Source organism: Agelaius phoeniceus, chromosome 1 (assembly GCF_051311805.1).
Source record: "Agelaius phoeniceus isolate bAgePho1 chromosome 1, bAgePho1.hap1, whole genome shotgun sequence".
Lineage (NCBI taxonomy): Eukaryota > Metazoa > Chordata > Aves > Passeriformes > Icteridae > Agelaius > Agelaius phoeniceus.
Genome location: NC_135265.1, coordinates 60,577,569 through 60,603,591, shown reverse-complemented (window position 1 = coordinate 60,603,591; position 26,023 = coordinate 60,577,569). Strand labels below are relative to the sequence as shown.

Sequence of the window (26,023 nt, the reverse complement as noted above, 5' to 3'; positions counted from 1 at the left end):
TTAGGGTTATTGAGGATCTTCCTTTTTCTGTAATTTGGAGTGATAAAATCTGACAATGAATAAAGTGAAGTGAGTGAAGCATTTTTAGTGACTTTAAATGGCAAATGCTTTCTTTGGCAGATGTTTTTAGAACAGATTTAGATAGAAGTCTTCACAGCTGATTTTCATGGTGTATTAAGAGGCCTGTTGTTTTACCTAAGCAAAGCTGTGTTTGTACACCTTCAGTTTTTTTAAATAATTGTTAGAAAGCTTTAAAAAACATGATCTGTGTTGATTTCTGTTTTATATAATGATTTAACAAAACCTCATGGTTTATTAATTTTATTATAGGGGTTAAGTGTTTGGAAGGTAGAAAAGTTTACAGAAGTAGTGTTTGTATATGTTAATGGATTTTGGAAGCAATGTTTCTGGTACAGATCTACATTTTAGCTGTTAAAAAGCATTTATAAGTATTTAAAGAAGTTGTTAATCTTTTGACATGTCTTAAAGTTTAGATACCTTTCAAACTATACTTTTATGTGAGTTCAGCTCTGTAAGTATTAGTGATTATTAGTTACTGTGGTTTTATTGCTGTAAGTTTGATGAAGACAGGCGAATCAGTAAAGACTGCACCCTGACATGGAATTTACAGTGTTTGGATAGAGACAGGCAATTACAAGGTGAGTTTATATTGGAATTAATCAAAAACTTTAAGAGAATGTCACAAGAAATGGTCATTAATGCTGAAGATTGCAAAATTTCACGTTCCTGCTTGCTTTTTAAAATTGAGAGGTACATCTTAGCTTTCAAGCCTAAAATCTTTCAAAGCTGTTCTTTAAATTACTTGAGTCATATTTATGATGGATTTTTGAGAAGGAAAAGAATAAGAAAATTGCACTATGGATTCTTTTTTCTGTTCTTTTTTTTTGTTTGTTTGTTTGTTTGTTTGTTTTTTGCTACGGCCTATACATACTTTGCTGCTAATATAGGTGTGTGGACAGGAAAGTCTTCACTAAGAAAGAGGCTTTAGAGGAGTATGACTTCTGCTTTGCTGATTTCCTCAACTAAATTTGGACACAGTAAAGAGTCCATTTGGTCTTGCATTTAGACCTGCATTTATACTTGCATTCATACTCTTTAATTACATTAGTGTTCTCTAAAATAGAACATCATAGCAGATAATTTTCCTTTTTCATGGAAAAAATAATGAAAAAATGAGCATCAGATTCCAGCAGAAGCTTGACATTTCAGTTGGATATTAGGAGAGAGAGAATACTCCCATAGGAAAGCTGCAGATGCCTGCTTAGATGAAGTAGGGAAGGCAGGTGAATCCTATGGTATCTTATCTACTGGTCCAGTTAGGCTGGACAGAAACCTCCTCTTGGGTGAAAATTTCTGAGTGTGTAAATACCTGTCATTGTAGTAGGAAGATTTCATCTCAGCTGAGAGCATTATTGAGACTTTGTAATTGATAAAAATCAGGGATGTGCAGTCGGTGTAAGTTACTCTTTTTGATGGTTCCTCATTATAATAACATTTCACAAATTTTTACTGGGGCCCACAAAATAGTTGAGTTTTTAAAATGCCAATTTGCAGTTGATAAAGTTATCTAGAATCATACAAAAAATCATGCAGGAAACTTGGAGGCCTCTATATTGTCGCACCTGCAGTATTTACTTTGTGTAGTAGAATTAGTTACAGTGTTTTTATGTGGTGTGAAGTATTGGTTTGAGATACAATTGTGTGTTGATGCCTTCACACTTGAAATGGAGAGGATCATGTTAGAAAACAATTTTTGTGTGTGTTAGTGTACTCATGTTAAAGGAACAAATGAAACTTTTTTCCAGAAGACAAACAGGGTTCTTTTAAGTGTAATGTAAGATTAAAGCAGTCTGAGACCTGTTCGGTTAAACAGAACTTAAATTTTCACCCTATATTTATGGAAATCAGTACGTCATACCTGCATCTGGGTGAGGGTGAAATCTCTTCTTCAACATCTAGAATTTCTTTTTGTGCTTTAAATGAAATGGTAAATTTCTCAAAGCTGTGACAGAAAGATGAACACAATAAAAGACCAGGCATTATTCTGGAGCTAAGCTCAGGGGGCCCCTGATTTCTTTTGGATTCTCAGTGAGTCCTGTGTTTGTGTTCAAAATCACTTTACATGTTGCAAACAAACAAAAACCCCCATACTCAGTAGGGGTTTTGGTCTGTCTTGCATTGTTAGGATTAATCTCATTTTTGTGAGAGGAAATTTTCCATCTCTTACTTTGCAGCTTTAGAATTTTATATTCTATAGATTTTTGCTGCTACATCACAAACTGTTACTCTTTAGTCTAAAAAGTTTCACCTGCTTTGCAGAAGCAAATATGGAAGGTTTGACAAAGTTCTGTGTACTTGAAAAATTATTTCATAAAAATCTTTTATACAGCTTTTAACTTCAGTTTAGACAATAGACTTGTTGATCAGATCTGAATGGTGTGAACTTTATTTGCAAATCTTCAGCTCTTTAAAGAGTTTTTCCATTTGCAAGAAAAACATCATAATTAAATCAAATGTTGTCTTTGATTTTGAACAAACTGAAGAATTAATTCAACCAATATAACTTTTAACTTCAGAAACTGCTTATTTCTTGCTTTCATAGCACAGTTAAAAGAAAAACTTTGTGATATAGCAGCTGTTTTGTGGTTGTAATCATTTCCCCTTTAACTTACAAATTCTCTTCAAGCTTGTGAAATTATAATGCACATAGATCAATACTCTGGAGTTCTTTGGGCTGGATTGATTTCTTTCTCATGAGATTTACATTCCACTTGTTATCAAAAAACACTTTGTCCCTATGAAAATGGTGCCATTGAATGGCATTTCCATATGAAGTGAAGGGGATATCAAATGCTCGGATTAATTTGGGCTCTAAGATGGCCTGTACGCTTTCAATTAATCTGCAACGCATTTGTTATGCAGAAGCATGGGAAAATGGTGATCTTTTGAGAATGACATGACCACTGTGTTGCTTTTGGCCTGATTACTGAAGCTACCTGTTGAGTACAATAATTACAGTATGTTTTCTTTGCAGAACTAGTTTCTGCTACTTAAAACCTAATAAGGAAAAGCTGACCCTTGCAGACAATATAGAGCTTTTATGTTATCTTTCCATTCTGATGAAAATGCTGTTTTGTGAAAGATACTGGCAGTTAAGCTTGTAGGATAAAAGTAATGAAAAGAGAGAAAAAAAAAGCCTTTATTATTAGAGCTGCAGAGTCAGTTGAGACTTTTACTTTAGCTTTTGACTTGTAGAGATACGCTATATTTATGAAAAAGTTAAGGGTTCTTATTTAACAATTACTTCAGGTTTTGGTTTGTTGGTAGTGAGTTTTTTTGGTTGGTGGGTTTTTGTTGCTGTTTTTAGTTTTAATATGGTATTGGTTAATAATATGAAGACAGTGGTTGTTGTTCCTCCACATTAAAATAATACATTAGAAAGCAGGTTAGTAAGATCCTATTTTATAGATATGTCTTGAAGTTCTTTTATAAATTTGGTTATTTTTCATACATGCAGTCTGTTATGTTGATACAGACAACACAGCTTGCAACTAGCTTAAGGAAAAGACTTTCTGTGCATCTGTTGAATTTTCTAGGCAAGGCCATTTGAAATACAGACTTAAATCTGTAAACAAAGGTGCACTTTATATTTTTTTATTGCTGAATCCCTAACATTATATGTGGTTTTACATAAGAGTTCAGAAAAATCTGAAGTGCATATCAATCATGCTGCATGTTATGCTATGTTTCTAGGCTATTTGAAGCTCTGAGAATGCTACTCTCATTTATCATACAAATTTACTGGGTACAGAAAGCCCTTGAAAGGGTCTATACCCTTGCTCAAAAAACTGCTCTGTATTGGAGAATGTTAATTCAAGAACATATTAGAAATGTGTTGGATGGTGATAATCTGAGTTACAAAAATTTTGGGTAGACTTCATAGGTGTTAAATTTTTTAATTATAATATAATATAATATGAATTGATTAGGATTTCTGAGGCCAGCATGTCCACCTTGTATTCTTTCTGTGATAAAGCAGTAATTGCTGCTGAGAGTGTAAATAGCAGAATCTAACTTATTGCTATTTCTATGGTTGTAAAGCTCATCTGAACCATGACAATATTGATTTAGTCATAACCTGTAATATTTTCATCATCTGTGACTTCTCACATTTGAAAACTTGACTATTAGCTCTGTGTCACTCAAACCTTTTATCAAAGGTATTGCAGTTTTTTCCCAGTCAGACATGACTCTTGTGTTTGTATTTTTTGGTATTTGCTAAACTGATGGTCATGATGGTGTCTGTTGATCCGTAACAAAATAAGTAGTTTCAAGGAGGGGAGACTGTGGCAAGGAAGGCAGCATAATTATGTTACTTTAGGTGAATGTTTAATTTTAGCAGTAGAGAAGTCCTTAGTGTCTGAGGAAATGATTCTACAAAAGAGACTGTGCCTAATCAAATATTCCATCTGTTTGCAGTTAAATTCAAAAACTGATTGAACAATGCTGGATTTCAATTGTAGGCAGATCTGTCATGCTAGCTCACTTTCTTCAGGAAAAAGTTGTTTTCCTTGAAACTTTTTTCCTACAGAGCTGTCCTCACACTTCTCACTATATAACTAATCTGTGTCTTCTATCTCCACATCCCTGCCTTCAAACTAACAAGTTTAAAGCTTTAATGCCATGAGCAGTTTTATCAATTTGGCACTGAGTGGAATCATTCTGCCTTCTGCTGCAAACATATCACCTACATTGTTTCAACTATTTTAACAGTATTTTAGATTTTTAAAGGTTGGAGATGGATAAAACCGAAAAAAATCCCCTTTTATTCTGCATTAGTTTACAGCTGGATTGATTTGCAGGCCTAGTTTTCCCATGCAGTTGCATGAGTATTTGTGCCAGCACAAGAGAAGGAGCAAGAATCCACACCTTTGTTATGGGAGGAGGGAGGTACTGGACATTTCGGCAGCAGCAGGATCTGTTCACAGCCATTAAACTGATTGTGGAATCATGAAAAGGAAAGACTGCTTTTTATTTTGCTTTAAAGACAAGTTTAAGTAATAATATTTCTTGTTTGTATGTTACTAAATAACAGGGCTGAATTTTGAAAGTTGAATTAACAGTGTTACAATTTTTGTGATAGAATAATTCCTTGTCACTATTTTAAAGTGACTGGTAGAAGCTGATGAAAGGACATTTAATTTTTGTAGCAAAAATAAAATGCATGTTTACGTCTATCCCATAGTGAGAGTTTTGGGGAGAAAATCTTAAGAATCCAGGAGAAAATCTTAAGAGTTCAGCATTTAAAATTGAAGTATTTTAAAGGTCAGCTTGTGAGTATTGATGTAGTGGTATTTCCATAACAAAGTGGAAATACCACTATGAATATGCCACATATGCTATGAATAACTTTGCTATTGGCATAACCTTTAATTTTCCTTAAAAAGAACCAACAACTTTGAATTCCATCCTTTGGCAAAATTAATTTGTAATAAACATGGGATTATGTAGACTACACACAAGAACACTTTAATAGGCATTGTGGCAATGTAAGCTAACTATCAGCCTTCCTTCCCTGCTGTATTTGTGTGTTTCATGATTCTGTAATTGTGAATAAACAGACTAGGAAAGGACCTTAAGAGGTTTCCAGCTGATTCCTTGCCTGTACAGAATGAATTACATCTATCACTGATGTCTGATCTAGCCACATCTTAGAGATCTGCAGAAATTCCATCCTCCTTAAGTGTCTCCTCCACCCCTCTCATTAAAAGCGTTTACTCAATATCTGTCCAAGTTGTGCCCACCCTGTTTATTGATTTGCTACAGTTGAAGGTCTGTCATTAGTTAATGATGGTGGACCTAGAGAATAATGGTCCCTTTCCTCTTTGCAACAGGTTCTTACATACTTGAAACCGTATTAGGTCCACACTCAGCTTTCTGTGAACAGCTCTGTTTCTTTGGTGTATCTAGTAGTCAGCCTGCCATGCTTTCTAGACCTGTAATTGTTTTCTTGCTCTTGTGTGTGGTCTCTGTTTTCCCAGTAGGCCTGTTTGTTGAAATTTGGTATTCAGAATGGTCCTGTAAGCCAACTGAGATCATGCTAGCACTAACTGAGAGAAAGGAATACATTCATGACTTGCTACAAGCATTCTTGTCCACACTGAACAGATTTGCACGTGTATAGCATTCTCATGCAGTAACTGAGCTGACACCTGGTTTTGGAGCATTTCCTGGTTCTGTATTTGTGTAGTTGGTTATTTCTCTGTAAACTGTGTTGCACTTGTACCTGTTCAACTGCATTCTATTCTTCCAGATAGTTTTTTAGTTTTTCTAATCTGTCAAGACAGCCTTGAACTCTGATCTGCTCTTTGCATCTACCCCTCTCACTTTTAGTTTTCTTGTGGTCTGAGAAATGAAATATTCAACAGTCAATTACCCAGTGAGTTCTAAATAAAACTTTAGAAACCTTCACTGAAATTACTTTGGTTTTATGTAAGCTACTCTGCAATTATGATTTTTCCAACTGCATCAGTTCCAAGAATATGTTCCTTTACTTTTCTTACGCTAAATGTCTTGAGAATTAAATTTTATTAGAGACACAGAATCATAGACTGATATCGGTTGAAAGGAACCTTTAAAGATCAACTAATCCAGCCTCCCTGGCATGGACATGGGCATGTCTTACTGGATAAGGGTGCTCAAAGCCCCAGGAGTCCATAGAGGACATGCACTCAAGCAGTAGTGCAATTGCTACTTAGAGTGAAATTAGTTCAATTTTAGAGATTGTTCTTGACATATCATTGTTGGTTGTGACTGCTGTTTTCTTACAGGTGTGTACAAATACATATGAATGTAAGACTGTAAGAATGAATCCAGTAAACAGTGCTGAGGTGATTTGATTTTAAATTTCTCTTTTGTTGTCAGCCAAATTCTTCCTGTTGGTGTGACTAAAATTTGTAAGAATTTCCTAACATTTGTTTTCTTTTTGCTGCATCAAAATATTGCCAGTATATTCAAAAAAATCACTAGAAATTGTTTCTCATGTCAACTTCATTACCTGATGTAGCTGAAATCTGCTGTTATCAGCTCAGTCAACTGCAGTAGGTGAAGAGCACGGAAGGCCTATCTGCTCAGTGTTCCTGATTCACTTGCCTAAAACAGACTCTCAACATGACTGAGGCACCTCCTCACTGTATTAACAAATAAATACAGATAAATTCTCCTTTAATGTATGAGATTATAAATCAAGAATATGCAATGTACAGCAAACCCACTTTTCTTTGCAAATGGTCTCTGGATAGTCTTTCTGCCTCGGTATATAGTACAAGCAAGTACTTAAGCTGATTACATTATGTGAGCTGAGTCACTTCCATGTTTGCTCCTTGTTTTACGACTGTTAGTAAATATTCTGCTGAGCCTCAGAGGCATCATTCCATTTGCCAGCTTTTCTTCTTCCTTGTTGTGACCCCTTCCCACCATTCCTGTATCCTTGTCCAAAATGCAATTGTTTAAATGTTTTTGTGAGCTCTTCTCTATCTCACTGCTCATGGTTTAAACTTCTTCAGTAGATTTCTACACTGGTTTCTACATTAGGCATGGATGTTGTTCCTTTCTTCTGTGAACTGAAGTTCCTCCATTGCAGATCATTGTGCAATCTGTGTTTATGTAGTAGGCTTGTTTTGAATGGTTTTCTGGTTTTGTTTGTTAGGTTTGGTTAGGGTTTTTTTGTTTGTTTTTTTTTTAAATATTTGATAGTATGGCATTAGCAGTGGTATGGAGGAAACTGAAGATTTGCAAATTATGTGGTAATTGTATCCAAAGCTGCTGAAATATTTTGAATTGTATGAAACAGAAGCTTTATTTCCTGTTCAATCATTAGCATAATCTGAATGTTAGTAATCCAAGATAAAGAGTTTAGCCAAAGGACTAAAAGGCATTTTGCAGAATCTTATTAACTAGAATTTTTGGAACCTGTATCAGGGTATGGTGTAGTGAAACTTCTCATTAGTGTATTAGGATTTTCTGCAAAGAATGTGCAAGTGTTTATATATGCATGTGCCTGGGTGAGTTCAGTACTCTGAATTGCCCTAAATATTAGAAGCTAACATCATGCTTGCTAATATAGATGTGGCAAACATTTTTTTAACCTGGTTTCTTTACGTATTTGCCTTCAGGAGCTCCAGGTTTGGAAATTGTGATCTTGTATAGTACATTTTTATTTTTAAAATAAACAATTGTCTCTCTTTTCAGTTGTTCTGATTGGCTCATAAACATTTGTCGAAGAAAGAAAGACCTGAAGGCTCGCACAGTGTGGCTTGGGTGTCCTGAAAAGTGTGAAGAAAAATACCCCAAAAATGCCATAAAAAATCAAAAATACAACATCTTTACCTTTATACCTGGGGTAAGGCCACTAAACATTTTCTGGTGTTGTGCTGACTGTATGTTCTGTAGTGTTTTTTGACTATTCCACAAAAAGATAATTTTATTTGCCCAGGTTCTTCTTTTTCTTTCTGTATTTGTCTCAATGATTTCAATGAAAGTTAACAGTTGAGAGCAAGATTGCATTTTTGTTAAATTATTTGGTTTTTGAAGGGATATGTACTTAATTACAGTTTCAGTGGTTGGAATTCAGTGAAGCTTTTGAAATTTGAGATGAGCTTCTTTGCACTTCTGTTCAGCATTAGAAATTTGTAATTCTTTTTAAAAAAGAAACAGTTCTGCTTGCAAAGGATTGACTTCAATTGAGAAGTAAATAGCTGAAAATTTCAATTTAGTCCCATGGATCTTTTCTCATACTCCTTGCCACTGAAAGTATAATAAATAATGAATTCCAAAATGGACAGCTCTTAAAGGACAAAAACAAATAACATCTTCAATTTGTATCACAAGTAGGGCTAATTTAATACTTTTCAGAGTTACGTGTGTTATTGCAGTCTTTTTGCAGGTATTTTTGACTATGAGTGCAGTTCTTCAGCAAATACTTTCGTTGTGGAATGAAAATTTTTTTTGCCACTTTTTTCCTACAAAGCCATATTGTGCCTTAATACCAATTTTTTGCTTGTACTATACACAATGTATATGAAGAGAAAAGAGACATTACAGTTTTTAAAAAAATGTGTTGTTATAATGAAATTTAGCAACAGAGCAACAATTTTTGAAACTTAAGCAGTTACATCTAAAAATGTATCCTAGTGTGATATGATAAATTTTAGTATTACACTTTTAGTCATATTTTCACCAATACCATCCAAGAGTCCTGTGTCCCATAGCAAAAATTGAATATCTTGGACTTTTGAATACATTAAGTGTTTTTTCTTAAATTATTTATTTAAGTGATCATGCTGATTTATAAGAGTATTGATTCTATTCTTCTGGCCTCTTTAGTCCAAAGACTGGAAGGTGTTTGGTAATGCATTTCCTTATTAAAACAACAAAAAAAAATTAATGGCCTTGTAATTAAGACTGATCTCCTGTCAGGAAAATAAAATGTCACTTATCACATGTGGATAAAATATTCTCATCATTATTGGACAAAGTAAATGTTTTCTTCCATAGTTTAAATTATTAAATACACTGAAATTGGTTAAGCCACATATGCTTTCCTAAAGGTCACAAAATTCATTAAGCATATAGTAAGCCATGGATTATTGCAACTCGAAATCTGCAGTGTGGATTACAAATTGTGAACCAGATTCACATTCCTTATAGGGATCAGACCTAGTTTGCAATTCCCTATTATGAGAGAGAATGTTTCTTCTTTTCTTTTAAAAATCTTGGTTTTATCCAATAGGTCAAGTCAGATTTTTAATTTGGTGCTAGTATTTGAAAACAATAGTTACTTCAAAATGAAGTGAGATCCTAAATGGAAGACCCAATAGTCGGTGATAATGAAATGTTTTCAAATTTTAATTTTAGATATAAAGTAAGACTTTTCATTTATTAAAATACTGTGTAGCTGTCTTTTTTTATGCTGCTTTACTGGAAGTAATTTGTAGGGGACATCACTGTATTGGTTCCAAACCCATAAATGTAACAAAACAATAAATATTGACTCCAATGGTCGTCTCTGGTTGAAATTTTCATCATGTGAAATTTTGTGTTCTCTTCTATGTTTTTTTAAACATTGAGGCTAGCAATGGGTAATATTCAATGATTTCATACCCAAATACAAACTTAAAATAATGCTTAGATTAACAGAATTTTACTTGCTGGCTAAAAGAGCTGTAACATTTCTAAAATATCACCTAATTTCTGAACATTACATAAAATACTTGCTGCTTCTCCTTTTATACCAGTTTGTTCAATTTCTGTTTACAATTTCATATACATCTTGATATAGCTGCTTAGGAATTTTGCATGAGTTTCCATAAAACATATCTTCTGTGATGGGTGGGTTTTGAAGATACCTCTCCTGAACTTCATGGCAGTAGTTTCATTAGTTTTATGTAGTTGGAGACTTTTCAATTTGCTTAACTGTACTGAAGAGCTTAGCTGTGTATTGAATGAACTGTCAGTGGTCTGCCAGGATTCAAAAGATTTGTAGTAAGGTGTTTTTTAACTTCCACCTTCTCCTACAAGATCTGCACCTCCTAAAGTACTTTTAGGCCTTTTCTTTGACTAAGTGTATCAAGTTTTTGTAAATAGTTAAACATACTAGCAGAAATGAGTGTATGAACTTCATCAGGATCAATATAAGGCACAGGTTCAGCCTGAAATACTTTCATTTTGGAAGAAGGCTCTGACCTTTCTGACAACTTTCGATTTCACTTTTCTATCTTTACAGTTTTATTGGTAAGTCATGAAATAGCATTCCATGCTCTGAAAAAAATTCTTAAGTTTGGAGGCTGTTAAGGTAGTCTCTAGCTGAACTGGCAGCTTTGAGGTACCAGTACTGCGTTGTGCCTGCCAGAATGACACTTTGAACTTTCCTGAATATTTTTTCCTAGCACCTAGGTTTTTACATAATTAAGTAATAATGTTGGACTGGTAAGAGCAAAAAATGAGTCAAATTACTTCAATTTTTATGCAGAATTCATTGTAATATTAACTAATTTTTTAGATTAGGAGATGGAGACAATCTCTGAATGTGGGTTTTTGATCTGTTTTGAAAGTTCTATCTTTTAGATAATTGGTTGTTCGTTCTCTTAAGTGTTGCAAGCTCAGTAGCCGCTTCTCTTAATGCTGCTGGAGGTGCCATATTACCCTGGCTTACTGAGGAAATATGTGAAGACTTTGAAGATTCAAAATTCTATAAAATGAATAATGTTCTTAGCATTGTAATTACAACCAAAGCAATCTTGAGAACATGTGCTTGCTGAAGTGGTGCTTTTAATTACCAAAGGAATCCCTGCATCTGACATTGCTTTGGAGTATGAGACAATGTACTCTGTGATAAGTCTACTGTGGCTTCACTTAAAAGTTGGATAATTAGCTCTGAGTTTAAACCAAATCTTTGATTTAGTAGTAAGTATATCTTAATACCTATATTTAAATCTTTCCACAGTGATCTTGATACATAGTCCGATTTTCAAAATACCCAAAATTTAGTAAATTGCTTTTTTAGAGTGAAAAGAGGCAATACTATCAATGGATTTTTCTCAACAAAAATAGCAGTATAATATAAAAATAGCAGTGTAATATTAAAATAATGTAGTAGTGTGTGATGATATATAATACATTGTGCTATATAAGTATGGTAATAATGCCATCTATAACAGTATGACATTTAATGCTTTTATATCTCCTATCATGAAAAAGTATACTTTATGTATATTATGAAAGGAAATTTTAAGACATTTATCTATTTTCTTTTTCATTTTAGGTTTTATATGAACAGTTCAAGTTTTTCTTGAATCTCTATTTTCTCATCGTGTCCTGCTCACAGTTTGTACCAGCACTGAAAATAGGCTACCTGTACACATACTGGGCTCCTCTGGTAAACAGAAAAATATTATTATCTAGAAATTTGGGGGTTTTTAATGTCAATGAAAGGTTCATGTCTATGTACATTGCATAAACCTGCAACTGGTAAACTACAGTGGTCAAAGAACATAACAGAAGTAAAATGCTTATTTGAAAGCTGTTGTTTGGCAGCCTTCCCTTCCATTTGCCTCCTATGCTTCTGCCCCACAGGCGAGGCCATTTTTGTTAACCAGCTAGTGTCAGTGTGTAATGCTCCATTCTGCCTGCTGACTTGAGAGTTAAACAAAACCAGCCAGCAAAAAAATCTCTGGAGAGCTACTAAAGAAACTTACAGGGTAACATAGGTAATTTGTGTGTTAAATATCTTTCCATTTATTGTTATTTGGTGACTATTCTGTGTTTTCAGACAAGGTCAGAATTGTAAGCATAATTTTCTTGCATTCCTTCTGTATCAGTTTTGATCACAACCTTTTCTCACAAAAATTGAGATCAAATATTTTCAGCCGTGGATGAATCAGGAGGAAATTGTGCCTTGAAAATAAGTCATTAATTAAACATGCTTCTCCTAATTGATCATCCTGCCAGTTGCACTGGCTTTCTTTTATATGTCTTTTATTATTGAGGTCTCTGCAGTATTTTCTTGGGAAACTGTTCAAACCACTTGCTTCTGACTCAGATTTCCTATGGTTTGCAAACTGAATTCTCTTCAGAGGACGCCCTTTTGGTAGTCTGCCAGCTGTATTGCCATAATTTGGAATTATTTTCTTATTTGTAATCAGATCATTAACTTTTCTTTCATCTTCTTCCCAGTCCCTTCACTCTAGGTTTAAAGGCAGGAAGAGCTAATGCCTTATGTTTAAAACTTTTTTTTAATTGGTATTTTTCAGTAGCGTTTATTCTCAATAGTATTCAAGAGGAACTGTGACACGCTGACTGCTTGAGTAAAGGTCGTTCTTAACGAGTCAATAGAGTAAATCTTCTGGATTGATTTCATTGTTTTAATTGTTGTAACATGTGTCCTTTTAACTATGGATAAATGGAGAGACCATCCTGGATGTTCTTCGCGCCTCTCTTCCCAGAATTTTGTTTCTTCTGCATCAAAAAACCACTTTCAAGACAGAAAGGTTGTTCAACAGTGGGATTTTAAATGGATATTTACAAGTCTTTGTCACTGACACAGTAAGAAAAGACAGAAGTCAGCCTTGTCTGGAAGTTGCTCTGTTCACCATGATGTGCTGTGTGCAGCACTGTACATTAGTGGGATAGTAAGGAAAAAAAACAAACAAGTAAGCCGTTAGCATCTCAGCCCATTTCTATCCTGCTCAAAGAAGGGAGAAAATACTGTATTTTGTGAACACCAGTGACCTGTTCTGTATAAATATCTGATTCAAAGGTATTTTGAATTATGCATCCCAGTTTTCACATATAGCTTGAAAATACTAGTACCTAGTATGGGGTTTTTTGCTAAACTCCTTGTTTCTACTTTAATAGCTTTTCTGCTAATAATCAACCTCCAGGTAAAAGGCAGCAATTGTATGTTGAACAAAGCTAAGCATCTATGAGGAAAATAGAAAACATTTAAGTCTGATCCATTGGTCTGCTTTTGCTGCTTAACAGATAAGTTTAGGTTTTTTTGAAGGGTGGGTAACTACTGATAAATCTTCAGTAATAAGCAGAGAAATAGCTATGACTTGTATTTTCTCTCAAAATTTTAAAGGAAATTGTTTGCTCTGATACATAAATCCAAATGACTAGAAGCTGACTATTGCTAGAACTGGTTTGGGGTTTTTTGATGGTGTATGTGGATTTTGTGGGTTGTTGTGTTTAGGATTTTTTTTGCCTTTGGTTTATTTCAACAGATTTTTACAACATAGATACAGTTATATCAAGCCCCAAAGTTCTTAAAACAAGACTATTTTGGTAATTTATTTTCAACTGCTTTAGGGAATGGACTTCTCATTTCCACTCCAGCATACAAAAGGTTTTAAAGCATACAGGCTTGATTGTACATGAAAGTACAGGCAGTACATGAAAGATTCTTACCTGCTTACAGTTAAAGAAAGATAATAGGTTCCCTTGTTAAACTGGCTTCACAATTTTAGCTCTACTTTGAAAGAATATCAGCTCCCTTTGAGCAAATGAGTGAAAAGACAAGTGTCTTTCTTAAATTGTTCCTCACAGTCATGGACAGCTGTACTCAGCTGCTCAGCAAGAGGCTGCTAAAAGAAATTCTTGCAAGTAGCACCTTGCATTCTGTGTTTTGATTACTGTCTAGTAGCAATGTGTGTGAAAATGAGAAATATGTTTCAAGGTGCTTCAGGAGTGCCCTTTTTTATGCAGCTGAAATATCTATATTGCCAAGGTATATAGAAATACTGCTGTCAGAAAGGGAGAAAATCTGATTTTTTTTTCATTCCATTATGCCCTGGGGAGTAAAAAGAGGATGCTTTTTGCATAGGCCATTTTTTGTTCAATGTAGTTCCACTATAATTGTAGCCAATGTAAACTTGAACAAATAAGTAGTGCTTAACTATAAGGTCACAGCTGGATAAGCCTTGGCACTTTGGTCTGGAGCTGCAAAACATTGCTAAAATCTGTAGTCAACCCTTTCTTAGTCAACACTTTTAGGACAACTCTACACCTTCAATCCTTTCATATTTCTGGGACATTAGGGGGGGAAGTTTTGCAAACTGTGGACTTCTGCAAGAGAAGTCTAATGGGATAAATTTTCTTCTATAAAGTAGTGGTGGCTGTCTGAAGCTAGATAGATAATGTAGAATCTTATTTGTTGCTGGATTTGAATTTTGTATCCATCTTATTCATAATAATGAAAGGTCCTTTTACTGGTAAAAATTTTCTTTCTCTTTCATTGATGGTGAAAAAATCAAATTCTGAGTCTAAGCCAGGAGATCTGATCTGAGGAGGTTTAGAGAGGTAGAGAGAAGATTTATGTGCTTATCCCTGAATTGTGTTTTTTAGCTTACCACCCTTTCTAGCCAGAGATCATCACAGCTGAGTGAAGCACTCTGTGCACTTCCAGTAGAAGCTGCAGCAGCATTGTCTGTGAAAGGAGCAGCCAAAGCATTTAGATACTTAGTTTTTCAAAACAAATCCCCTTTTCCTTTGTCCATATTTGTGATGTGTTGCTAAATAGCTACATTTAAATGTAAAATTATAGACTTAGCCATTTATCTTTTTCTGTGTATTAGGAAAAAAGCAATTTTTCAGCATTAGAATTGAAGGCTTTTTAAATGTTTTTGGTAAAGCCCTAAAGTTTGTGGATGATAAGGAAATAAGCTTATTGAAACTATAAAGGCTGTCTTTAAGTAATCCAAAGCATCTTCCTTTTTCTGCATTTCAAAATGCTGTCTAAGTTATGTGTATTTGGACAGATAGTTACTCTAATTATATTTGTACAATGTGGAAGTATGATTTTGTTTTTCCTGGACTAAACCAAGATACTATAATGAATAAAAGACTCAAATCCAAATTAAAAAAAGTAAATGTTCTAAACACATGTTCTTATTCTGTGTAGTGTTGCTACTTCTCTATTTCTATTCTTGTACTGAGAATTCTGAACTGCATAATTGTATCTTTAACAGGGATTTGTTTTGACGGTCACAGTGGTACGGGAAGCTGTTGATGAATTTCGACGTTACAAGAGAGACAAAGAAATGAACTCACAGTTGTATAGCAAGCTGACAGTACGAGGTTGGCAATACCATTTTATAAATCCTTAAAATATTTCATCTTTTTCTTATATATACATTTGCAGGTTTTCAGTTCAAAGAAATAACTAATTTCAAGCTGTAATGCTCAGTATGAAACTTATATTCAACTAAAGAAAACACGTGATTTTCCTTAGACAAATATGATTGTTAAATTTGGTCTATTTAGGAATTTTAATAAATATTTGGTTGTTTGTCAAAGAAAGGTGTATGTATATAATTGTATCTATTTTTTAAGGATTCTGCTGTTTAGTACCCTGACTTCAAAGTGCAGTTTACCTCTGAAATTAATGCTGAACAGTAATTGAACGACATTGTCAACTATGTATCAAGCATATATAGGAAATGAGGGAGTAGTAAATAATGAAACTAATTAAAATTCTCTGGAAGTTTTCAAAATTGATGGATATATTTGTGCCTAAGAAAAGGAAGGTGTATTGTGAGTCAGCTTCAATATTAAAAATATTAATTTGAATTTTTGCACGTAATTTGAAATCTGTTTGATTATGCAATATGGAACAGCCAGTTTTCTTTAATGAAAGGAGAAATCAGTTATGACTTTTTTTGGACTCAACACCTTTAACAGGTTTTCATGAAGACTTTTAAGGAAGTGAAGCACTTCAGATGTGAAATGACAATTATATTTTGTATGTTATTGTAAATTTTAGACATGAGCAGAAGAGAGAATTGTGCATTGCTCTTTACTTTTTTGTGCTTAGCACTTCTTACTGTTAGATTCAGAACAGAGTGCCACATAGAAAGGTGCCAAAAAATATTATCAAATCCAAATAATAACTTTACATTGTGACCTCGCTATTACCATCAAAAGATCTTTTTTCTTTGTTAATGATTTTCCTTGGCATAAAAATTCTAAAAGGGGGAAGTTAAGGGAATTTGAGGTTGCACCTCAGGCAGTTAGAGTATTTGGCAGACATTGTGCCAAATGGAAATTCTTTTTACTTCTTCCTAACACACATTTCAGTGCACTCTTTAGTATATCTTGGTGAATATTTTCTGAAAGTCAGTGGGAAGAGTAACATCACCAGGTCTTGGAATCTTGATTAGGAACTAAACTCTTGGAGTAGCTCTGGATAATATTCTCTCCAGAAAGTAAATGGATGAAAATCTTGTAATGTACCACAAGTATGTTCTGTATGTACCCATTTTTTGAGTGATTGGAAGGTAAACAAACAGTCAACAGTCTCATTAGTGATGGCATAACCTAGCAGCTGAGAGGCATTTATGCTGCTTCCTTGCCATGTGTATTCTTGCATTGTTTTCTGGAGTTTCCATCTTGAAGGGAACAACTGTAGGGAATAGTCTCATGTTCTTTCTTTCCTAGTCAGTCTGAGATAGTGTTATCAACATTTAGTAGTACAGCTGTTGAAATTTGGCATATGGGACAATTGGCAAAGCTATAATTTGTTTAACACAAGGGTTTCACTGCTGGCATCCAGATCTTTTTTACAGTCATTAATACAGTCTGTTAGGAAATGAACTCTTAATGGCTTTTGTTTCAAAGTTGTAATTTAAACTGCTAGTTAACCTATTCATTTTTTAGATCTGTTATGGTAGGCCACTGAACACTCACCTTGAAACAGATAGTACATTCCTATCCTATTCAGCAGCAGTGTTAGTAATCTGAAATTCTTAATTCAGGAAACAAATGTACATTTGATAGTTACCTTTGTGATTTACATGTTAAGACTGACATTTTCTCTTTTAAGAGCAAAGTTTGGTACCTTTTTTCCTTCTCTTTTTAAAATGTATGTTTAGAGTTAATAGACATTTAAGCAGCATTTAAGTAGAAGTTTTGGAATTGCAATTTCCTCTTTCCCTGCTCATGAAATATTTTGTGAGAATATATGTATTTGAAAAACCCTTCATTTTGTGGCTTCTTCTAGAAATAAGGAAGTTGTCAATGAAAGTTTGGTTTGGTCACCTTAAAGATTTAAAAGTAGTATACAGTAGTGTATAGTAAAGCCCAGTAGTTATATCAGGAACTGACACATAGAGAGAAGGGACTTATTAAAAAGAAGCTTTAAAAATGCCCCTTTTTAAAAAAAAGGATATCAGCTTTTAACCTATAAGAGTGTTTGTCATTTTGGCTTTCAGACTTTGGTGTCAGTGCCATCATGAATTCATACTTGAATTTTGTTCTATTTTGTATGTTTTTTGGAGACTGGTCTTCTACAGAAGTAAAGATTCAAAAATTCTGCTTACAATGAACTCTGAATCCCGTGTTGACAATTATGTGTGATCATTGAATTAACAGTCTTTTGAGTAATGACTAATTTTAAGAGTGAAAACATTACTGGAGTCACTACTCAAAATTGTACTACATGTTGCCATAAACCCATCTATAAAATCATAAGTAGTGATAAATTTCACTTTTTTCCTAATATAGGGTTCTTCCATAATGAGGTATTCTGAAAAGGAGAGATGTAATTTTGATACAAAAAAATGGGATTTCCTCCCATCATAATATTAGACCAAAATTTTTTGCATGTTTAAAAAAGATGTAGGTTTATCTTATTTATCTGTGTAAATTAGTAAAATCAAGTACTGTGCTTCCACAGATTATTTTTAAAAATAACTTTCAATATAATTACCTAATTTTTTCATATTGACAGTATTCTTCAAGTGGAAAAATTTAGTTAGGCATACTATACTAAAGTACAGGCTAATGGTTTGGAGAAAGAAGGCTTTGTTTCTTGTGAATGAACAAACTTGATACTGATTTAATTAAAAGCCTGAAAACCGATGCCACTCTTAAGAGTCACTTTTCAGAGTGGAACTGCACTTTATACTGCTCTAGCATTTTTTTTCCTAATGATTTTATGACTTGTGCTAGTTTTACAGTCCTCTATTTGAAATATTTATTTTTTTCCATCTTAAAGTGAGAGAAACTGGCATAGAGATGTTAAGCAAGTTGCCCATGCTCAAACTAGACAGTAGAAAAAGTTAAAATTAACAAGGCTCAGTGTTCAGTTTTGGTTGATAAAAATGAAAATTTAATGAAAATAATGTCTAGTTAGTTGTTTTCCAAATTACATGTTTACTAAAGGAAAATAAACATATTTGTTGCAGTAGAAATTATTGGGATCTAAATTGTGATTAATTACTTCCATAAAAATATTGTGGGTTGGCTGATTTGTATAAACTAATTTCTTTTTTTTAAACAGTGCTGTAGAAGATTAAAATTGGAGAGTCTGTGACTATCTATCAGGCTTAACTTTCCATTGGAGTCTTCCTTAGTCTTGGGGATTCCTAAACATGTAAAACGCGTGAATGCTGTCTTATGACTTGCATGTTGCTAGTGTAACAACTTCATACTAGTAACTGTTGAGGACTTAGAATTTCTTTCTACTAATTCAAAATCTTGAAGATGTATTTATTGTAATCAGCTTTTTTAAATAATTATGAGCTTTTCAGAGCAGGAAATCAAGGGGGAATGGGGCATCTCCTTTAAGTATTACTTATTTGTAGTTGGACAGGTTAACATCCATAGGCTAATTGTGATTCATGAGATATCCAGTGATACGCAACTCCCTATTTGACATGTAACATGGAAAAGCTCACTATGTTGCATGGTCTCCGCTTGTTGAATTTGCAGTGTGTAACTTTGCACTTTGTGAGCTGGTGAACCTGCTAACCATAAAGTTGGAATTGATTCTATTTTTTGAACCCTTCATGGCAAGTGATTAAACATGCAAATCAGTAAATGCATTGAAGATTTAAGTGAGCAAGTCAATTAAGTGTACCTGTCTCATGTCTGTCATGTGATTCTTTTCCTTTGTTTACTTGATGCTTGATTATTGTATTGAATATATTACATTGTTCAGTGTATGAACAATTCTGCTGTCCTAATCTTATCGAGATGTTTGCTGCAAAATCTGCTTGCTGCATATGAAAGTCTGCAGATCCTTAACAGACAGCTTTAAATCAGCATTCAAGTTTAAGTTGCAAGGAAGAATTTCTGTTTCAGAGTGGTTCACCTGCATATCCTTTTCTAGAGTAGAAAACTGCAATGGGAAAAAATTTAAACCTGGGCATGCAGGTTTGGGAGGTCTTCTGTTTTTCTTACCTGAAGGACAATTATACTTTTAACACTTTTAATACAGTATACAGTAGTGTACAAGCTTTACCTATACACTACTGTATATTACTTTATTCTCTTGTGCACTTAGGTATGCCTAGTTAAGTGCCTATAAAAAACTGCTATTCTGAAGCAGAATCACCTCAAGTTTATAAACAGGCTATTATCTATTTCATTAGCCTATTAAAAGCCAATTGTATAATAAAATTGTAAAGCCATTTTAACTCGTCTTTTCTCCCTTTCCATTCTTGAAGTTGGCAGTTCTGAACCTTTCCTAGTGAGGTTTGTCTGTGCAGTGTTACTGAAGTTTCCAATAAAAAAAAAGATCGAGAAGAAAATAACTTACTATAATAGTCACAATTACTAGTAGCAGAAGAGGCCTGCATCTGTCACTTTATTTCATAATGTTTAGCATGTTGCAGAACTCTCACTTTGCAACCTGCAAAGCAAAAGAAAAATTGAATGTCAGGAGAGAAAAGTTCAATGAAATAATTCCATACAGGATTCAAGTGTGAAAGCTTAGCTCTTGGCTGTCTCCTTAAAAGCTATTAAGGAATGTAATGATGTTGAAAACATACATTTAAAATGATGTGAAATTAAGAAAATATCAATAACCAGTAATTACTATACAAGAGGGAAAAGTATGAAAGCTAGTATGTTTCTTTTGGAGACCCAAAGTGATTTCAATTCTTTTTTGTTAGAATTTCAGCTCTTCAAGAACAGGTTGTCCCTCTGCTTTGAAAAGCCAGTCCATTAAGAAACCACACTATATCTGAATCTAGAGGTACAACATTAGGTCATTATTGCTTGTAACATTTCAGACCTAGTGATGATTTTATTCTTGGTATTCAGATCATTTGCAACAGACAAATTTTTAAAAAATTACATACATTTTGTCTGATTAGGGACTATCAACAGAATCAGTACTATCAATAGAAACAGAATTTGAAATTTTAATGTAAGAAAGAATTTTAAATAGAGCCAGAAGAGAGGAAAAATCAAGGGGACTGTTATTCCACTTTTTTGCATTGAGGAGATTGGATAAGGAAGAATTTTACCCAAGAGTTGACAGGACACATAGGAGAGAAGTTAGGAAGCTTTTTTGTAGAGTTTTACAATTGGTGGTTAAAGACTAACCTTGCTTCACTATATAAGATGGAGTTTGAAAGAACAATCTACAGACAGCACTTGCTCTGAAAGATCAGCATCCTCATCTTGGACTCACTGGAACTTTAAGTTTTCCTCTGCTGCCTGCCTGCTGTGTTCTCCTCCAACTTCCCATTATGTTATGTGTACTCTAATTATGCTGACAGTTCAGGCTAATAGATTATCAGGAAGAGCTTTCAAAGGTGTACACTGCCATCAGTCAAAAGAGTTTTGTATTTATGGGTTAGAGACAAGCACTATTACTAACTCCACAAACAGTACTTCAGACAGTATTCAAGGTACCATGGGCAAGGTGTAACAGCAACTTAAAAATAATTTGAAAATTCTGTTTTCAGAAGTGTCTTTCACTGTTCTTTCAAGAGTGGCAATCAGGTGATGGAGATACTTTTTAATAAAAAGAAGCATACAAGTTTATACACATATTTTGTTTACTTCATTTCCTATTTTTTTGTGTGAAGTACTTTTTAGCACATATGAGATATTTATTAGTTTTTCAAATCATTGCAGTTCATTTAAACTGGCTTTATCTCGGGAATATAATGACTTACTACAGACACATTTCAGTGTTCCTGTTCTGCATAATTTTATACATTGCTTTAGGCGAAAGCCTTGCGCCTTGGTGGACTATAAAGTCTGGATGCGCAGCCACTTCTGACAGCTTTGGACTTTTTATTGGTAATTACACAGATGGTGAAGTGTGTTTTGCTATGGAGATGTTTTTAGAGAAAAAATAGTTAGCAAAAATAATTTATGCAGTGAATAACATTCAGTGTCTTTTTTTCCTAAATGCATCTTCACTAAGATGTAGTATTGCATTATTTTAATGTTCTCTGAAATGGTATCTAATGAGTCTCATTTTTGCTAGCCTAAAAGAAAGCTTTATGTTGACTTTCCAGAATTTTAAGTCACTTTTTTAATTACTGCCACATTTTATCATTTAGTATTTAATGTAATATATCCTGCCATTCAAATTTATTGTAGAATTGTCCTGTATGTATCAAAGGCCTTTTCCTTATGTGTGAGGATGTACAGGATGATCCAACAAGACATGTTAGTGTCTAATAAAGAGAGCATTCTGTTATACTAAGCCACCTAGAAAACAGTCTGATAAGAAAACTTTTCAATTAATTAAGTGAAATTCCTGGAGTTGCTAAATGAAGTACAAACACAGGTGCAGTGTGTTTTCTTCTTGGTGTACTTGGCACCAAAAATCTTTGCTTTATATCTGCCCTACATCATGGTGTGCATAAACATTCTACCTTCTCTTGAACTTTCAGGCTTAGTGTCTTTTGGTCTTTACTGTAGGTGCAGTTATGGCCTAACTGTGGAAAATCGGATTGTTTAAGCTGATAAAATTGCCAGTAGTTACATTTGGTTAGTACCTCTAAATAGTTTTACTCATACATGACTGTATAGGTAGTGCAGATCTGGGACTTGACATAGCTCATACAAGAATTTTTGTGGCTGTTACTGCTATAATCAAGTGATTGACTGATAAATTTATGAAAATTGTTAGCAGAAGAATAGAAAACAATATAGGTAATGCTATTCTTTTGATAAACCAGCAAATTTAGAAAGCAAAGTAACGTTACGATGTTTTCTCTGGTATGTACTATTCACTTCTGGTCAAAACTTCCAAATTTTTAAGGAGAATTCACAGGCTTGTGCAGGTAAGCAGGTGAAATATGTTGATTTTATGTCAGACTGTTCTTTTAGTGGTTAAGCTTTAGTATTAGTTACTTTAAATTAAAAAAATAAGATTTTGAAGCACTGACACTAATTTAATATCCATAGGTATCTCAAAATTCTTATAAAGAATTGCTGATGTTCTTGCTACAGCTTTTTGTACTTTCTGCAGTCTTCTCTTACTTCCTCTCACCTCATAAATTTATCTGTTGAAGACAGAATTTGTCTTATATTTGAGAGCAGAGGACAGAAAGTGCTTATGGCAAGTGAAAAATTGAACTACTGTAAAAGGTCACTATAAGTAGCAAAGTCTGGCTCTCAGAAGTAACTTTGCAGACAGGCCAAACAAAAATTGTGATTTTTCCTGACATTGCACATTTTTGAAGTGCTGTTTTAATGGAAAATGTATTAAATATTAGCAGTATGTTGCAGGAATACATCTATTATTGACTGAATTAGACATAAAGCAGCTGCTGCTTTTGCATGAAATTTTAAAGAGCAAGTACTCAAAATAATTACTCATAATGTGAATCTTACTGCCTTTTACTAAATGTAAATATAAGTAGAAGGAATTATGGTCTTTCTTTACTGAGAGCTGTAATGAGAAGGGTCTCATGGATTTACATCCTACCCTAGTTTTCTTTGCTATACTTAGTATAAATGAGATGTGACTGTGCATTGACAAATCTGCTACTCATAGTATTTTTGATTAAACTTTAAAATTTTGCTGCTCATTCTGTGCTTTTGTGTGTCTTCTGTTCTAATTCATTCCACTTGTCATTTAGAACTCTAACACCTTGCCATGTTTTGACATGCTTTCCATCTTATACCTGCTGCTTGGAATTGTGGTAGTATTTCTGCTGGGGGAAGATCATACTTACAGGGGCTAAGGAGGCTATTCAAATGTGTGTGTGTGTGTGTGTGTGTGTTTATATCCTCAGGGGATTTTGGATTTTAGTTTGTTTTTAAAGGGAAGTCACTTTATTTTGGAGTTGTAGACCTGGGAGTAGAACTCCTGAATTCTAATAATTCAATATCAATATTCAATATATATTCAATATTCAAGATAAATAATAACATATTTTGGGCAATAGCTTAACCCCTCTGTCTCAGTTTTCCAGTCCATCAAATAAGAATGTTAAAACTTAAGAGTCTTACAAATAATAATAGCCTACAGAATGTATGGAAATTAAATGGGAAAATGTATTGTATATATTTTTTGAGTGAGTTGTTCACAGCAGTTACTGAATGGGCAGCTTTATAGAATGAAAAACTTCTATTTCAACTTTTGATATTTTACTTTTATGGTATTAAATCTTTAGGCATTTCTTTGACTTCAGAGAGTTTTACGATTTTCTGCTATAATTGCCAACATTATCAGACAGTGTCAATTACATCAGGAACTGTAGTGGTCAAGCAAAGTTACCTGTTGGTAACTGTGCTGTGAATAACAACTCATATGTGCAAGACTGCTCCATGACTATAAACCTAACAATTCTTGTCAGACACAAAAGTGCTGCCTAGTAGATGTGAAAAATTCCTTTTTCCAATTTTACAACTAATTTTACAACTCTATTACAGATACTATAGATCAGACTTGGGCATCTGCCATATGTATTTTTCCTCTAATACTTCTACAATAGCTAACTGGTTACAAAAGTGGAATTTTTTAAACCACTGGGTTATTTATTCAAACAGATGAAATGTATTTATCAATGTATTCAGCAGAGATCTGTTTTGTATCAATTGTAACATTTTCACTTAATAGTAGCATCTATAAATAACACTTACATTCTGGGATTTATATAATTGTTGTTCTTTATTAATGTTGATTACATTTCTTCTTTTTTTTTTTAAGGTAAAGTGCAAGTTAAGAGTTCAGACATACAAGTTGGAGACCTCATCATAGTGGAAAAGGTTGATACTTTTAAAATATATTTTAGAGACTAAAGATTATTAACATGCTAATTATCTTCTGAAGAAAAGTGTATCAAGGTACTTATCTGTGAAGTCCTAACTAGCTAGTATTTTAGTTCAAGTCTTATTTTAGAATCTTCAAGGAAGTCTATCATAGAATTAATTATATTTTAATTGAGTTTATATATTTATATTTTATGAATAGTTATATGGTTAAATCAATCTTGTGAAGGGAATACAACTACAGGATTAAATTCCCTGAAATGTGCTCTGCTGAGTGTTTTAAGATGCCTCCTTACTGATACCTTCCTTCTGATGGTTGAATCAGTGTTTCTCTGTCTGAAACTTTCAAGGATCATCTTTATTTATACGTGTGTGTATATATTTATATATTTGTGTAATTTTAATATAATATGTATCTAACTATATATAATTAAATAATAAGAAAGTTTATATGTTTTTTAATGGACAGAAAGCTTTCCAGTTTGTTTGCAGATGGTGAGTGAAAGCTGTGAATTCTTTACTCTAATTGCAACATTATAAACGTTATAATAAAGATTGTTGCTTATTTCAGTTGCCTTTCTGGGCTACTAAGAAATTATTGTGATCTTAGAAGTCAGCTTAAATTGGTTGTCAGAGGTAACTATTTTTGCTTAAAATGATTCTGGAAAAGTGATTCACTTTCTGGGTGCCTGCAACTAATTCCCTTCATGCTTTGTGTCAGAGAGCTGATTCACTGAGATACTGGAAGGAGGCACCTCAAATTGAAGCTTGCATCTACTTCTGCTTGCTTTGGAAAACTTCTGTTTCCTTCCTTTCTATTTCTTATAATTCAAAGAAAAAAACAATACACCCAGGTCTCATTTGGCTTGCTGCTTTCAGCTTAAAATAGATATATTTTCATGTAGTTTTCACCATTTCTTGCTTTTTTCCTGTTCTTTTTTGTCTGCTCTGTGTACCTTATATATTTTTGGGCCCTTCTGAGCAGCAAGTACTAGGCTGTACAAGAAAGGCACTGGTATGTCTGGCCTTTACATCTGTTTTGCTTTATAACTTGTTACTTTAGAGTGCAGGTGGAATTGGCTTGCATGTGCTTGCTTCTGCCTATTCCAGAACTTCTAGGAGACTGAGATACTTGCTATGATTTTTATTAGGGAAGTTTTTTGTCCTTCTTGAACCCTAAACCTGGAATTAATTATTATAGAGTGCAAGGAAGACTCTGATGGCTACTTAGGTAATCTGCCTTTCCTGAAATTCACTGTGATCCATCTGTCTGTTGGATTATACTAGAATTTGGAAAACTGGAGTTACTTTGGGGATCATTCTGTCATGCATGAAGTTGCTATTTTAGCAGTATTTACAGTAGCTTAGATCTCATATCTAGTGAATACCTGAAGTTTCTAATGAAAAAAGTAATGTTTAAGGATTTAGAGAAATAATGATTAATGGGGCTTTTTGATGAAGATTTGAGTCAGGTTTTGTC

At 33.7% G+C, this 26,023-nt stretch overlaps 1 protein-coding gene across 2 annotated transcripts in view; it reads left to right on the top strand.

The window, feature by feature from the left end:
- ATP9B (ATPase phospholipid transporting 9B (putative)) overlaps positions 1–26,023 on the top strand; it is a 151,235-nt gene that overhangs the window by 16,859 nt on the left and 108,353 nt on the right. For both annotated transcript variants that reach the window (XM_077179951.1, XM_054629997.2), the window contains exons 3-6: positions 8,272–8,422; positions 11,843–11,956; positions 15,546–15,654; positions 24,482–24,540. In XM_077179951.1, the coding sequence (XP_077036066.1) occupies positions 8,272–8,422; positions 11,843–11,956; positions 15,546–15,654; positions 24,482–24,540 (433 nt within the window). The remainder of the gene's footprint in view (positions 1–8,271; positions 8,423–11,842; positions 11,957–15,545; positions 15,655–24,481; positions 24,541–26,023) is intronic.